The following is a 15,622-nucleotide window of genomic DNA, read 5'->3' as shown; positions in this document are numbered from 1 at the left end:
TGATTGAAGGATTTTTTAGTAATTTTTGAGAAAGATGCCTAGAGTCCAAGATGTGTGAAATTAATCCAAAGACGTACTTATTATTTTATATTTTCATGTAAGGAACTGTATACTACTAGAATATAAAATGTATCTACTTTGTCCTTGCTGTTCCCACCTTTGTTTCTAATTTTTACTACCCACTTTTTCATGGAAGGACATGGAAAACACCACAGCCAAGTCATGCTGAGCAAAGTGGTTTTCATGTGATTTAAGGAATATACTCAAGTGTAGGAACTGTTTGGAATTTTATTTCCTGAATAATTAAAGGCCTTTTCAGATTACTGTTGCCTAATGTTTCAGATGTGGTTATCCCCAGGGCTCTTGCAGAGGCATTCAAAGGCTTTGTAGCCAAACACTACTACTTGGAAGGGAAATAGGAAATTAATAGTTTGTATTACTAACAAACAGGTGTCCTGAAATTGCATGCCAGGCAAGTGCTGGGGGAAAATAAAGCAGAGCTTTGGGAAAGCACTAGAAAGCTAGCAGCCAGGAAGCTTATGACTTGTTCAGTAGCTGGAAAGTATCATGGCAGGCCAAATGTGATTCATAGATTGTATTTTGATTCAAGAATTTTCTGCTGCTGCTGCTGGAAGAAGTTGTTCACCTCTTACTGTGAACTTCACAAAAATAACTTGGAAATAGATTAAAAGGAATAAAATGTTTGGAGCTGAGTGCTCTGAAGGGATATGTAGAGGAATTAAACTAGAATTTGATATTGAAATCTTGAGATTGTAAGGATCTGGACTTAGAAACTTCAACTTCATAGTTAACTTGTTTTAGTTTTGAATTTGTATCTAACATTTGTGTTTAGGGTTTATTTTGTGTTTCAAATTTCAGTTGTGGACTTGACTAGAAAACTTTCAACTTGACAAGGCAAATTGACTTATCATCTTTTTATGTTAAAACCCAGCGGGAAAATATCTGTGATCCAGATATTTCTAATGTGAACTTAATGTAGTGAGAAAGCATAGGCTGTTGAACCATGCCCTCCAGGTCGACAATGTACAGTGAAGCTCAGTAAGTTTCTTTCAAAACAGTGAGGAAATAAAAGTTCATCAATCAGTAGTAACAGTCCATGAGAACCTTAGATTGCATTTCAACCCCACCCTTGCTTCTCCACAGTTTTAACATACATGACAAGAAAACACCTTTTAAAAAAAGCTAAAATTTATTCTCAATAAAAATATTCTCAGTCCTTCTTGCAAAAAATTCCTTTTTATGCGAAAAATACTCAGTTTAGGGACAAGGTAGTTTCTTTTTTTGTGTATTTTTTTAGAACATGGATTGGAGAGAAAAGGCCTGGGTTTAAGGCCAAGACCCAAAATGCCAAACATTGAAATCACAGTTGGAGCAAGGAATTGAGTCTACTGCTACATGAGAATATTTTACATTAGGAGACAGAATTCTTTGTCTTCTTTATCTTCTAATAAAACCAAATTATAGCTTAATCTCCAGGAAATTATAAAGTCCTAGTGCATTTAGTTCATCAGCTTCAGTGGTGGGAGAGTTTCTTTCTAAGCAGAGAAGAAATTATATTCTCCAATTTCCAGTTCTCATATCACCTGGGCAGTTGGAGATACTCTGGACAGCCTCTTTGGTTTCTTTCTTTCTGTTGTTTTTCTTTGAAGAATCAGGGACCTTCTCCTTCAATATTAAGAGATTAAAGCAGTACCTATGGGTTTTCAGTCTTGAACACAAGATGTCTCACTCAGTACTGTTGAAGATAGTTAAATTCTGGAGAGAAATGATTTCAAGCTCCCTTTGTTATGTGTGTCTTCCCTTTTTGGTCTTACATTGCAGTCAATGCCCTGTTCACTGTTCCTAATCCAAGTGACATAGCCAGGATTAGATGCTATATTAGAAGGCATCTCACATATTAGGTACATGATCCAAGACTGTAAATTCTGAAACATGGATTCTGAAGGGAAACCCTGCACTGTTTGAAAGCTGAAAATTACCTAATAGCATACAGGTGCCTGATTTAGGAGGATATGGGGGAACAGAAGAAACTTGTGTGCCAGTGCTCCTGTGATACTAAGGTTTGATACTAATTGAAATCTCACTCATATTTGAGTTTTAAACATCATCCTATATGCTTTTCAACAAATAAATTCCATGATGGATTATTTTTTAATGTTTCTGAGTAACATCTTACTACTGATCTCTCTTTGTATCTTTTATTCTTTCTAACAGCTGGTTCTAAAATACTAGTGAAGGATCCCAGACCAGCATTGGGAACACCAAGTCCCAAACTAAGTGGTAAGTACTCCAAGGTTTCTATAGTTATAAACCTTTTCTGTAGAAAAAACAATGAGGATGTTTTAGTGAGATTGCACTGAGTGGTTTAGAATGTGTAAAGGATATTAGATGAGGTACTGGAATAACAAGGCGGAAAAGATAATTTAATTATTTCCCAATATTGAAGTTCATCTATCATATGGTGTATTTTATATCTATATACAATTTCTGTTATGTAATAACAGAAGAGTTTTCTTGGTTTCACCGAAATCACTGTGTTCTGTGTAAGATTCTAAGCAATTTACCTATTTAGAAGCTGTATTACTCACCTTGAAATAATTTAAAGATGTTTTGCAGTTTTCTTTGGTCCTGCCCTTTTTTACATATCTGTAATTTAAATTCTTTACTTAAATACCTCGTATTAGCCTTGAATTTAGCCTTTAGAAAAAAAGCTAATTTTAGCTGAGACAAGGTAATCTCTCCAATTCTGGCTCAAGTCTCCAGTTTTAACAGATTTGTTGAGGACCATATTTGGATATCCTGACAAGAGAAGCTTTCTATCCACTGAAGAGATTTTTTGAAAAGAGCAGTCTTCTTAACTAAAATTAACCTATGGCTATAATACGCCTATTTAATTTCTACTGATAATGAGTAAGATTCAAAAGTAGTACTTTAGCATATTGGGATTTGGGGGCTTTTTTTTTTTTTTGGTAACATTTTGTGTACTAATTCAAAAGAGTGTTTTTCAATGATGTTCTGCTGAATGGTAGGCATCAAGATTTAATTCAGAAAATTTTCATTCATTTTGTGCAATCCCAGTTAACTGCCTATTGGCAGTTATAGCACATAAAGATCAGTTTTCCTAAAAGTAGGAAAGTATATTTCAGGAAAACTACAAATCAACAACATCAGAGCATTTCCACACGTACAATTTCCTTGCTTACAGGTCCAGTGTCAACATGTTTTTTCAAGAAACATCCAAATATAGATACACATACAGAGCCAAAAAAATAGGAAAGCTCCTTTATCCTTCATGGAGAAGACCTGTCTTTGTATTGCATAAAATAAATGATGAAGGAAAACTGTGGGTATTCCAGTGTGCCCCAGTCTTGGATTTAGGGGTAGCCTGAGAGAGAAAAGGGCAAATATTCTTCTCTGCTTATCTGACATGAGATGCCAATGCACACATGAACACAAAGCTTGAAGTTCGGTGTGAAGTACTTTAAATATTGTGAAAGTGCTGATTTTAAATAGTGATTCTTAAAGGGATAACTCTGTTACATTACTTTGGAATGTGTAGCAAGCCCATCCTAAATCACTTTTAATTTATTGTTTGAAAGGTATCTCATGTTAAGATTTTAAAGATTTGCATGTATCAGATTTTAAGTCACAGGTAGCTTTTTGTTGTGGTTATTTTCTTGCTGAAATAGCATTACTTAAATTAATAATTTTTCAGTTCACTAATGATAAATATTAAATGTGAGGGTATAAATCTAGCCTATTTTTTCCCAGCAGACTACATCTGTTTTAAATTTAAATTAGGGAATTATTTTTTCTTCCTGGTGAAGCTCATAATGTTTTTAAGCATTTGAAGACAATACAAAACTCATATATTTTTTTATTAGAAAAATTGACTAGTTAATAAAGAAAATATTTCATGTCATTTAAAGAAATTTCCTATGAATATTTTTGATATCTAAACAGATACTAATTTCTGCAAAATTTTATGCTAGCCATATGTCCCTAGCTGTCTGTGCTGGCATAGAAAAGATTCTACAGTGAGTGGAATATGCTCTTCTGGCTAAAGCTTTAAGATTTCTGAAACTGGTTAACTCTGGGACAGGTCCATATTTTAGGAAAAAGGCAAATGGAGATGTAGTTGTAGTTGTGTTCTTCAGTGCAAATACATTTCTTTCATAAAAGTTTATGCCAGATTTCTATGTTTTATATCTGAAAATTATGCCTAGTAGATTTTTAAAGAGTAAAGGGAAAGAAAATTCTAATATTTATCATATCTTTTGTTGGTTATTTGACTTTTCAAGTACTAAATATCACAAAATGTATTGAAACATGCTTTTGTTTGTATAGTTCCTGATGATGTATTTGCCCAAAATTATATATGGAAAGGATCTTATAATTACAAAAGCAAGAAGCAACCCATGACTTTGACAGTTACCAGTTTCAATGCCACTTCAGGAAGAGTAAATGCAACACTTACAAACAGCAATATGGAATTGCTGCTATCAGGTATGATCTAAGAAAAACTAATTTCCTCTTTTTTTTTTTATTTTGTTATTTTTCTGCCTTACATACATTGGTTTCCTGTACCTTTCTGCATAACTTAAATTTTACTATCTTATCAAATAAATTTTCATTGCATTTTAGCTCCTTTCCAAAGGCAGGGATTTTTCCATTTCTCTCCTTCCCCTTGTTTGTTTTTTTGGTTTTTTTAACTTTTCGAGGTTTTGCTATATCTGGAGTTATTAGTCAATAAGGAGTGAAAGAATCACATTATTTATCATGTTTCTCTTTTAAACATTTTAAATAATCTTCAAGTACTGTTTGTGAGATTTTCTTATTTCTTACTTATAAAATTTCCTCTCAGTAGCCTAATGACTAATAATAAATGTGATGAGATTGATACAGGTTGACCTAGAAAGTCACAGATACCTAATGAACATGGAAACAAACTAGAGTTGACACTTAGATTTTTCTGAGAAAGAAAAAAAAGGTAGAATCTTAGAATTGTTTTGGTCTCAAAAGACTTCTAAGATAACCAAGTTAACCTAATACTGCCAAATCCACCACTGAACCATGTCTCTGGAAGTGCCACATGTGCACATCTTTTTAATACCTCCAGGGACGGTGACTCCCCCATTTCCCTGGACAGCTGTTCCACTGCAGACAACCCTTTCAGTGCTGAACTCTTCCATAAGATCCAATCTAAACTTCTTTTGGCTCAACTTGAAGCCATTTCCTTTCACCCAACCACTTGCTGCTTGAGAAAAGCACTGGAACACACCTTGCTTCAACTTCTTTTCAGGTCTTTGAAGAGAGGATGTGGTGTCCCTTCAATCTTTTTTTTTCCAGACTAAATAACCCAAATTTCTTCAGACTCTCCTCATAAGACTTGTGCTCCAGACCCTTCTCCAGCTCCATTGCCCTTCTCTGGACATGCTCCAGCACTTCCATGTCTCTCTTGTATTGAGGGGCCCAAAACTAAATGCAGGATTTAAGGTGTGGCCTCACCAGTGCCAAATATGGGGGGATGATCACTGCCCTGGTGCTGCTGACCACCCTATTTATTATATCAGCCAGGATGTCCCTGGCCTTCTTGGCCACCTGAGCACACTGAAAAATCATGTTCAGCCATGACTAGCACCCCCAGGGCCTCCCAAGCCTGGAGAGTTGCCTGGGGTTGTTGTGACCCAGGTGCAGACCCATTGATCCAAACTGTCCAGATCTTCTGCAGAGCCTTCCTACCCTCCAGCACATCAGCATTCCTTCTCAGCTTGGTGTCATCTGCAAACTGACTGAGGGAACCTTGTCCAGATTGTTGATAAAGGTGTTAGGCAGGACTGGCCACAGCCTTGAGCTCTCGGGGACAGCAGTTGTGACTGGCCACCGACTGAATGCAACACTAATCAACACAAAGCTCTGAGCTCATCCAGCCTGTCAGATTGTTACTCAGTGAAGAGTCCACCTGTCCAACCCATGGAGAGGTGTTTCTCCAGGATTCTGTTTGAAAGGGTGTCAAAGGCTTTACTAAAGTTCAGTGAGATGACATCCACAGACTTTCTTTCATCCACTGGGTCACCTTATCATAGAAGGAGCCCAGAGCAGCCAAGCAAGATCTGCCTTTCATAAGCCTATTTGGCTGGGCCTGATCTCCTGGTTGATGAGAGAAGTGGTCTACAGGAAGGATGTAATGAGCCACAGAACCTGTGTTTCTTCTGAGTTGAGGAGAATGGTGAATTTTTATTACTAGGATTGTCTTTTAAATTATTTTAGGTATCCTTTGAAGAATCATGCTTGAAAGTGGACTGAATGTTTTCTGACTGATAACCATGTTTGTCTGGGCTGTGTGTGAATTTTTTCTGTTGTAATAATTTTATCCATGTAGTTTCTGTGATGATATTAAGAACAACAGATTTAATATTTTGTATTTTTAGAATTAGGAAAGTAAACCATTGTGTTTTCTCACTCAAAACACTTGTCCTCCAAATAAAAAGTTCCATCACGAATGCCCTTTTCCACTCTATGTACAGGCATTGCACATTTCATCAGGTAATTAATATTTTTTTATTTCCCTGCTCTGAAAATAGAACACTGAGACCTTGTATACTGAAAGGGTATCTTAGAGCCAGGAAAGTAGGGATGGATCAAAAAATACATGCTAGGAAGCTGAATTCACCTATGTTCAGTTTGTATTTTTCTCAAATGAAAAGTAGTTCCCTCTTCTGCATAATTTACTGTTTTGCATTCCATCATTTGATGCATCTATCTTTACTTCTTTTCATTTTGACACCTCTGCTTGCTGTAATTGTACATAGAATAAAGGCATCTTGCCAAGGCTCATTCATCTGAGCTCAGTGCAGTGTTTACATGAAAGTAAGTCTTCTCATTAGCTCAGAGATTATTTCTATGTAATGATACCTCCTATAGGGCAGTCACCAATCCTTAATGTGGAGAAGACTTTTGTTTTTTTCAATTTGTGCATGTACACAAGAGACATCAATTAGGAATTGAAGACGAAATCACTAAACATATTGTGGTATTTTGTTTTAATTTCAAAATTAACAAGTAATGTTATTTGGGTTTTAAATAATTATTCTGCAGGAACAAGAATGAGTCAATGATTATGTCTACAAAGTAAATAAGCTGGCATACAAGTCTTCCATTACGTGGAAGAAACTGGTTTGTAACTGACAGTACTAACTCACGAAGAACAATCCAATTGTTAAAAAAATATTTTCAAATTAATTTTTTTAAATTTAGCAGCAGATTTTGGAATCTAATTTGCGTGTGTATGTTCCTATTATCATGTGTTCTATGTAATGAATAAATTATATATATTGAAAGTAGGGATGTGAGGTTTAAATGTACTCTGTCTGATTCAGAACAATATTTTCAATTTCAAATCAGATTGCTGTCAATGTTCTCCCTGAGGCTTGAAGTAACAGCTGTGTATATGGAGTTTACCTTCTTTCCTCTCTACAGGCTAAGCTAAAATCTGTTTCTATTGAAGTCTTACGATTATTGAAATAATTTCAAAATAGAGTGCATTTTTTTAAACAAACAATGTTGAAAATTGGTACCTATTCTTTCTGCTTTTTCTCTTAAGGACAAGAGATGATGTGTTTATTCTCAAAGATAACATTATTTTTCTAGTCAACACAAATATGAATTTTTAAAACTGTATTCTACAGGAGTGTATAAAAGCCAGGAAGCTCGGCTAATGCTCCACATATATCTCATTAAAGCACCCTCCCATACATCTGCAAGCAAGTTGAAAGAGGAAAAATGGGCTATGGATGGTTTTGTGAGTATATTTCTGCGGCAAAAGACAGGGTTTTTTTTTTCGAATGATTGAAATCATTCTGATCTTTGCATCCAAAAAATTCTCAGACATAGCAGATGGAATCTTTTTAACAAGTCTGATTCATTAAATTAAGTGAAAGTTTTCTTGTAAAATGCAGGAGACCAGTCCGAGGGAAAATATGGGAACAGTCAAAGAGTGTAGGCAAAATTAAAATGCCTGTTAGTACAGAAGCCTTTCTCGTAGGTCTCTTTATTCCAAGATATTTAAAAATTTTATAATAATTAAACCCATTTAATTATAATATTATATTCTGTTAATACAATAACAATTATGATCATTATATTAGGATACATTTTACTTTTTAAAGATTTTTAAAAAATACTTTGAAAAAGATGAACTATCACATGTATATGGAAAACAAAATAGATTACTCCAATGTAGCATTAGGCCTCTTGCAGTTCTGGATCTGAGTTTATTCTTTATAACAAGGAGGAAGAGAACACATAACTGAGAAGAGGAGAGGTAAAGGAGAGGGTTAAATAGCCCAGATTTCTGGGATGTGATTAAACCATGAAAAGGAAATGCCTTCCAAGAATAAATAGAGACAAAAATAGAATTTTTAGAAAACAGAGAGCTTAAAATTATTTGGATGAGGATAAACACCCATGTATCCTTACTATACCATCTGATTTTTTAAGGTATTTGTCTGGTTTCTTATGTTTCACCTATTGGTTAGGCACTACAGGGACACCACTATGTCTGCACATGCCATGTGTACATTGAATTGTACACACAAATTTATATTTTTATAACAAGTGGCACTGCTTGAACATTTTTTTTGTCAAAGGTGCAGAATGAAAGCTTTAAGCTAAACTCATTAAGCAAGAAATGAACTAGTAAAAAGGCTTAACTCTCTTGGCTTGTACAAACTTAAGGCTTCACAAATATGCTCCTGAGGTAGCAAAAGCAAAGAATTTACTTTCAGACTTCTAAATATACAAAACTAGACAGTATACTCCTTACATTCCTTATGCTATTTACATATTGTTCCTACTTGACCTTTTTTTTCCTTTGAGTCTTGGAATAGCACAAAGAGGCTGCTCTAGCCCAAAGTAAAAAATTCACCTAAGAAAAAGCACGCGGTCTTCAGTGAAAGCATAGCTTCAGGTCACTGCTGAAGACATACTGTGTCTTGAGAAAAGGAAGCTTAAGGGAAAAGCTTGCAGGAACCTACCCAGAAAACACTGAATTTAAACCTAATAACTATTCTTAGAAGCAAGTATCTGTTCAGTTGTATGCAGTACACTACTTTTGGACTGTACTTACTATAATAAGAGAGATAATCATGGGATCACAACAATCCCCTCCCTCCCACAGGCATTTTAGTTTATACTAGCATATTTTGCCCTTGTACCAAAGCTTTATTCAATATTCTTCTGGTCCATAGCTATACAATTAAGTGCTCTTTGGGACAGGCACTGAGAAAAATCAAAATAACTTTCAATTAATTTGAGGTTTTTTATTTAGTTTAACACTAGCTATTAAAACCTCAGTACTTTCATCCTTAGAATTATATGCAGTATAACTTCTTCAATTAACTTCTTAAACAAAACAGAAAACTATGAAGTATAATACTGACTTCTGAACTACCAGAAAATTTAGGTCTTAGTGGTTTAAACAAAAGTACAGTTAAAGGTAGTATAAGGTGTCATATGTGACCATAAACCACCATTTCTAAGTTGTGCCTATAACAGTCCTGTCTTTTCTTTTGAACTTTATATATAAATTTCCTATAAAAAGAGGATGTTTATGATGGGGAATAACAGCTACCAGTCAAGCATATTATTATATAGAATAGAATAGCTCCCTATCAAACAGATACATGCAACTTGCAACAAAGTTTTCCCCATTTAATTCAAAGTACTTTTTGCTTACAGGTTTCTGCTGAACCTGATGGAGCAACATATGTTTTTCAAGGATTCATCCAGGGTAAAGATTATGGACAATTTGGGCTTCAAAGAATAGGTATTAAAACAATTCTAATTCTTTGCTAGTTCATTGCTCATATAGTATGAACAGTAGTATGAGGGTATCTGCAGGATGTTACAGAACTGACGTTTCCAGGAATATTGAGATATTAATATCTTTAAACTGTCATTTAAGTACAACTTACAAAAAAGTTGACTTGTAATCTACTGCTTAGTATTCACATTAATTTGTAATATTTTGAGCAATTATTATAACCATTTATGTGTAAAATGCATTTAGTTTCTTATCTTAACAGCTAGCTACAAACCCATATTGTAGAATGCTTTGATAAATGGGTTTCTTGCTTATGTTGCTGAAACACTTTTTCACCTAAACATTTGTTAGAAGAGGTAAACTGCTAAATATTTGCAGGTAAATACTTATATTACTTTTAAGAAGAAAAAAGTTGTACTTAATATGTGTTTATTTCATAAAAATTAACTTCTTGTTTCTATACTAAGAGAGCTTTAGTTACAGAGCTCAGATGACAATATTCTGTTGTGCTATTAAAGAAAAGAATTTAATTTTCTTTTCTAATGTTGTCTTAAGAACTGTGATATTTCTTCTTACATGAGAATTTGAATTTAGTTTATACTGAAGTTTAAATGGTAAAATACAGTTGGGAATGCCTTAGAAGAGGAGTTCCTTTTTACTTATATAATGGCTGTTTAGATAAAGTTCTTACCTTCACGTAAAATTCGTTTATGTGGATGAAAAATTATGTTCTTCAGCCACAAAGCATTGTTCCTTCTTATTTTTTTTCAGTAAAATCAGGAAATTCTTTAATTCTTGAATATGCTGGAAAGAAGGAATCTAGAGTCAAATTTTCCTCTTTCACAGTTCTAAGTAACTGTGAAAGTAAAGTAAAATGTATTGATCTTGTTTTTCACTGTGATTTCATATGCAAATTACTTTGCCAGAATTTTTCGAAATGTCTTTATCAGGAAATGTTTTCTTTAGATGAATAAAATAAGTTATTTCCTTTTATTTACTTCTTTAAATATTTTAAAGTCATCTAAGAAAAAATAAATGCAGACTTCCTTGACAAATTGTTTTGATTATTACAAAAATTATATTTCTTAATTTAATTTTTGGATTATATGTTTGAGATTCTTTTCTGTAATATATTGAAGGTAATTTTTATTGGTGTAAAACTTGGAGGAAAAGGAATGAATAAGAGTCAAATTCTATACAAGATTTAATTGTAGATAATATAATCAATAATATCACTATAAAGAGATTCACAATCTTCGAGCATATTTTATTTAGAATGCTTAGCAGTGTCCCTAAACCCCTCCACTACTTTGGAGCAGCCCAAGGTGACTCCACCTTGGCCAGCCCATTGGGCCAATGCCCAAACACTTTTTCTGTAAAGCATTTTTTTTATAATATCTGGGTCATTTTTATAACCTTTCTTCACATTTAAAAGAGGTATAACTTGTCTATGTAGATAATGTATTCTTCAGCCATGCAGGAGGTCATATTTCTATTTTTTTATCAATATCTGGCTTTAAATATTCATATTGTTCCTGTCTATTTCACTCTGTGAAAAAGCAGCTTCTAAAGAAGTTTTCAATTTGTTGTTTCAGGTGATTGACCTTTTCCCTGATAGTATGTTTGGGTTTTATATATGTATTATTTCTTAATTATTTAAATATACAAATAAAACCAGTAGTATAATCAATCTAACATATGCATTATTATAAATTTGACTTTTCGTATCACAGTTAAGTAACGTGTTTTCCTTACATACAGAAGTTGAATCCCATGCAGAATTATGCTGTAAGATATTTACTGAGCCGGAGTAGGTGTACTGTTCTGGCAACATGTGGCATCCACATATTGATCAGAACATGGTGTATACTCAAATTCCAGGTGGCCTCAGCATACAGCTGTATGTATGCAACAGAACCTATGATGATGACCTAGTAACAAGGTGTTATAAAAATCCAAAGATTATGGAGTAGTATGTGCTGCTGATAACAGACATATATATGGTATTACTTGGGATTTCTTCTTTTTTTTTTAGGTCTTAACATGTCTGAGGGTTCAAATTCTTCTAATCAACCACATGGTACAAATAGTAGTTCAGTGGCCATTGCTATCCTTGTGCCTTTCTTTGCCCTTATATTTGCTGGTTTTGGCTTTTATCTTTATAAACAAAGGTAAGTACAAATTATATATCCAGAATTCCTCTATTCCTCTAAGTGCTGGAGAGTTTTTTGTCTTCAGTTTTTGCTAGTGTAAATAATGTTTTCTGTAGAACAACAATGGCTTTGCAAAATATGCATGTAGTTCTCCCCATGTCTATTAATATCTGGTATAATAACTAAGAGATGAGTTTATTATATGGTGCTGTACTTTCATTCCTACCTATTTAAAATCTTATAAATTTATCTCTTCATGATAAAATAGATGCTGTAAATTATTGGCATATGCTGAATAATATAATTGGTACATTTTCTGACTAAGATTTTGTCACATGAAGAAAAGAATAAATTGCCTTTGTTCTTTTCTTCTTGTGACAGAATCTAGTCATATCCTGAGTAATTTATCTTAATGCCTGACCAGTTTATTTGCATACAATTATATATGCAAACATTATGCCATTAAGAGATTTCATTGTGAAACTTTCTGCATCTGAAATCATTAGTTCATATGCAATTATGTTAAATAGTCACCAGCCTTTACAGTTTCATCAGTCTAAATTCATCATTTTTTTTCATGTCACCTAGACCAGTACTAATTATTTGGATGCAGTAAGCTTCTCCTGTAGCTTTAAAGCATTTGATGGCTAAAGAAACCTTAATTCCTTTGATGCCAAGACAATTCATTGCATAACAACTGCTACAATGGTAATTTACATCTGATAGTCTGACAAAACTACTAATAATATAGGTTACAGGATAACATTAGTTTAAACCATTTTTATTTAGCACTATTTGTTTTCAACTGTCCCAGCATATGAAAAATTGCCCATGTAATTTTTTATGTATTTGCTATTAGCTGTATGCTGTAAGCACTTGTCTTGGCTTTTTCTGTTGACTTACAATACAAAATGCATTTTGTATAGCAGTGTAGATCAAACTCTTTTAGGGGTTTGAACCCTGGTATTTTGAGCTAATTAGTGAAAAAGAGGGCATTTCAGCTATAAACTTATTCTTGGTAAAACTGCTGAGCCTCCAGAGGGAAAAAGGAAAGCTCATCTGACTGGGGAATTACTGTGTCTTTACCAGATTTTGTTGTACTCTTTCTAATCTGATTATCCAAATGGAATGGCTAACAACTTGGATAATGGATACAATAACAATGGATAGCCTCTTCTAAGATTGTTGACTAAGTTTCTAAGTGAACACCATTTCCAGGGAATCATAAAGCCCTTAAACTTCAAAAAGACAGTGCTAATTCTTAACATAAATATTGTAAAAGAATCAAGATGTCATATTTAGCTCCTGTAATTGTAATTGGGAGCTAAACTCTGTTCTGATTCATAAACCACATTAAGGAAAACTACAGTTTCAAATGTTCTTTCTTTTCCAGGACTGCACCTAAAACACAGTACACGGGATGCTCTGTACATGAAAATAATAATGGACAAGCTGCTTTTGAAAATCCCATGTATGACACAAATGCAAAGTCAGTGGAAGGAAAAGCAGTACGATTTGACCCCAACTTGAACACTGTTTGCACAATGGTATAATGTGGTAATGATTTGTCTTCAAAGTCTGGGAATTGACACACAACACAGTGCACACACAGTTCACTGCTTAAAAAAAAAAAAAGAAATGAAAAAAAAAAGTAAAGCACACTTTTCAGGATCAAGTGGGTCACCTTTTCCTGAGGATGATAGGCAAGTCTGGGTTGTAGTTATTTTGTTTTGATTTTGTTTTTCATAAACTGGATCAGAATTCTTCTTTGTGTATGCCACGGAGAGTTTTAAAAAATTTTGCTGCACTCCATGAGTGCTACTCACAGTTTATTTGCTTTTTTAAAAAAGGAGGTTATTCTAAAACATAAAACATATTTGCATATATTGGAGGAGCATCCACTATCAGTATTCTGTGCTTTATAAAACCTATAATAGAGGGACTGGGTTAAAAAAAAAAAGATATAGGTAGAAAATAAGAGCTATACTTACAGGAGACAATAGGTCACTGATTTCTCTTTAACAGTCATATGCTACATCTTTCTCATGAGTTTGTATCTATTTTCCTTTTTCAGCCCTTTAAGTATTTTATTTTTTTCAGAACAGTTGAATTTCTGAGTAATTTTATTTTTTTCAGAACAGTTGAATTTCTGAATCCAGGATGTAATATTTAGAAATCAGCAAGTATAACTTACTCTTTTCATATCACAGAAAACAAGTTAAAATTTCATGTCCTTATAAAATGAATTTTATTCCCTGCTTTACATCTTGCTTCATTTTCATGTTCCAAGTCAAGCTTATTTTCTATGTTTCTATTAACATTATCTACAAATCGTAATGTTTTTATATTTCTTTTGTCAATCATACGTCTAGACAAATTTTACAATGAAGAATCTAATATGAATTGAGTTTTGTATGTGACTATGTTCCTTTAATGTTGAAGAATGTTCAGGAGTGACCATCTTACATTTCTTTCAAAAGTTAAAAAATTATTTAATATTTCCTATTAAAAAGTGCAGTTTACAGTGATATTAATAATGAAATCCCTATATAAAAAATAGGCATCCATTTTTCACTCCATGCTATTTAAAACTAGGCCATATCCCACCTGTTTGTTCCTTCAGCATTTTGACAAAATTTATGCACGAAGCATGATGTGATCCCTTTGAAACTGATGGATTCTAAGGGACTTCAATGAACTTTGGATCCTATCTACAAGGCAACAGGAAGGTATAATTTGGAAATACTGTCTTCTCACATCTATTTTATCTATATATTCCATACTCTATGGAAGCAAATCCTTACAGCTCATTTGAAATTGAATATATTACCATAGTGCAATGAAAAAAAAAAAGAAATATATATATATAGATATATATATATATATAAAGCCATGATTTTATTAGGGACAATCCATTCATTTTAGGGACAATTCAGATTCCACAGCCCTCAAATATGAGTTTTAGACATTCCAGAATCACTTTTAAGGAAATGCAGTTTTTAGTTTTACAGTTATTCCATATCAGAATTATTCAACAGGAACTCAGTAATTTATTTGGTGTAGGTCATTGTCTTCCATTCATAGCATGACTCTCAAATGCTGTGTGTTAGCCAGTGTGAATTACCTGTTATTGTCCCTTTCAGACATTAATAATTCTGTGAAAATAACCTTTTTATTACCGTAATAGAGAGTGCCTACCAAAAATCATTGTACCCAGGATTGCTGCTTGGATTTCTATAATGTTTGATGAATTTCTTATAAATCATTTTACAACACTTTGTTTTGAATATTCATACAACTCTGTCAAACTGTATTCTACTAAAAGGATGCTGTTTTATATTTTATACCATTGGTTGTTATTTATTCTTGTTTATTCAAATGACTGCAATAACTATTATTCAATCATTAATGTTAAGGTTAATACATTTGAGATCATTTAAAATGTTTCTTCTGCAACTGGCTACTCCTCTTATATTAATGCATACACTTTTGTAAAGAAGTATATTTTTATGAAAAAGGATTTGTAAAAGTATGATGTAAATTTTCAGTGCAATGTAAACAAAATAAAACCAGACAATTGCTTTTTTTAACCACGTCTCTTCTTTGGAAGATGAGCTTTAAACTT

At 33.3% G+C, this 15,622-nt stretch overlaps 1 protein-coding gene across 3 annotated transcripts in view; it reads left to right on the top strand.

Moving 5' to 3' along the window:
- Positions 1–13,734, top strand: part of CSMD3 (CUB and Sushi multiple domains 3) — a 579,290-nt gene extending 565,556 nt beyond the window's left edge. For all 3 annotated transcript variants that reach the window (XM_050970810.1, XM_030234789.2, XM_050970809.1), the window contains 6 exons: positions 2,236–2,301; positions 4,369–4,527; positions 7,710–7,822; positions 9,760–9,847; positions 11,880–12,015; positions 13,391–13,734. In XM_050970810.1, the coding sequence (XP_050826767.1) occupies positions 2,236–2,301; positions 4,369–4,527; positions 7,710–7,822; positions 9,760–9,847; positions 11,880–12,015; positions 13,391–13,550 (722 nt within the window). In that variant the 3' untranslated portion in view covers positions 13,551–13,734. The remainder of the gene's footprint in view (positions 1–2,235; positions 2,302–4,368; positions 4,528–7,709; positions 7,823–9,759; positions 9,848–11,879; positions 12,016–13,390) is intronic.
- The last annotated feature ends 1,888 nt before the right edge of the window (positions 13,735–15,622 follow it).

This window comes from Serinus canaria, chromosome 2, assembly GCF_022539315.1.
Source record: "Serinus canaria isolate serCan28SL12 chromosome 2, serCan2020, whole genome shotgun sequence".
Taxonomy (NCBI): Eukaryota; Metazoa; Chordata; class Aves; order Passeriformes; family Fringillidae; genus Serinus; species Serinus canaria.
The sequence above is the reverse complement of the archived record's forward strand: the minus strand, read 5'-3'. Positions and strand labels throughout refer to the sequence as shown.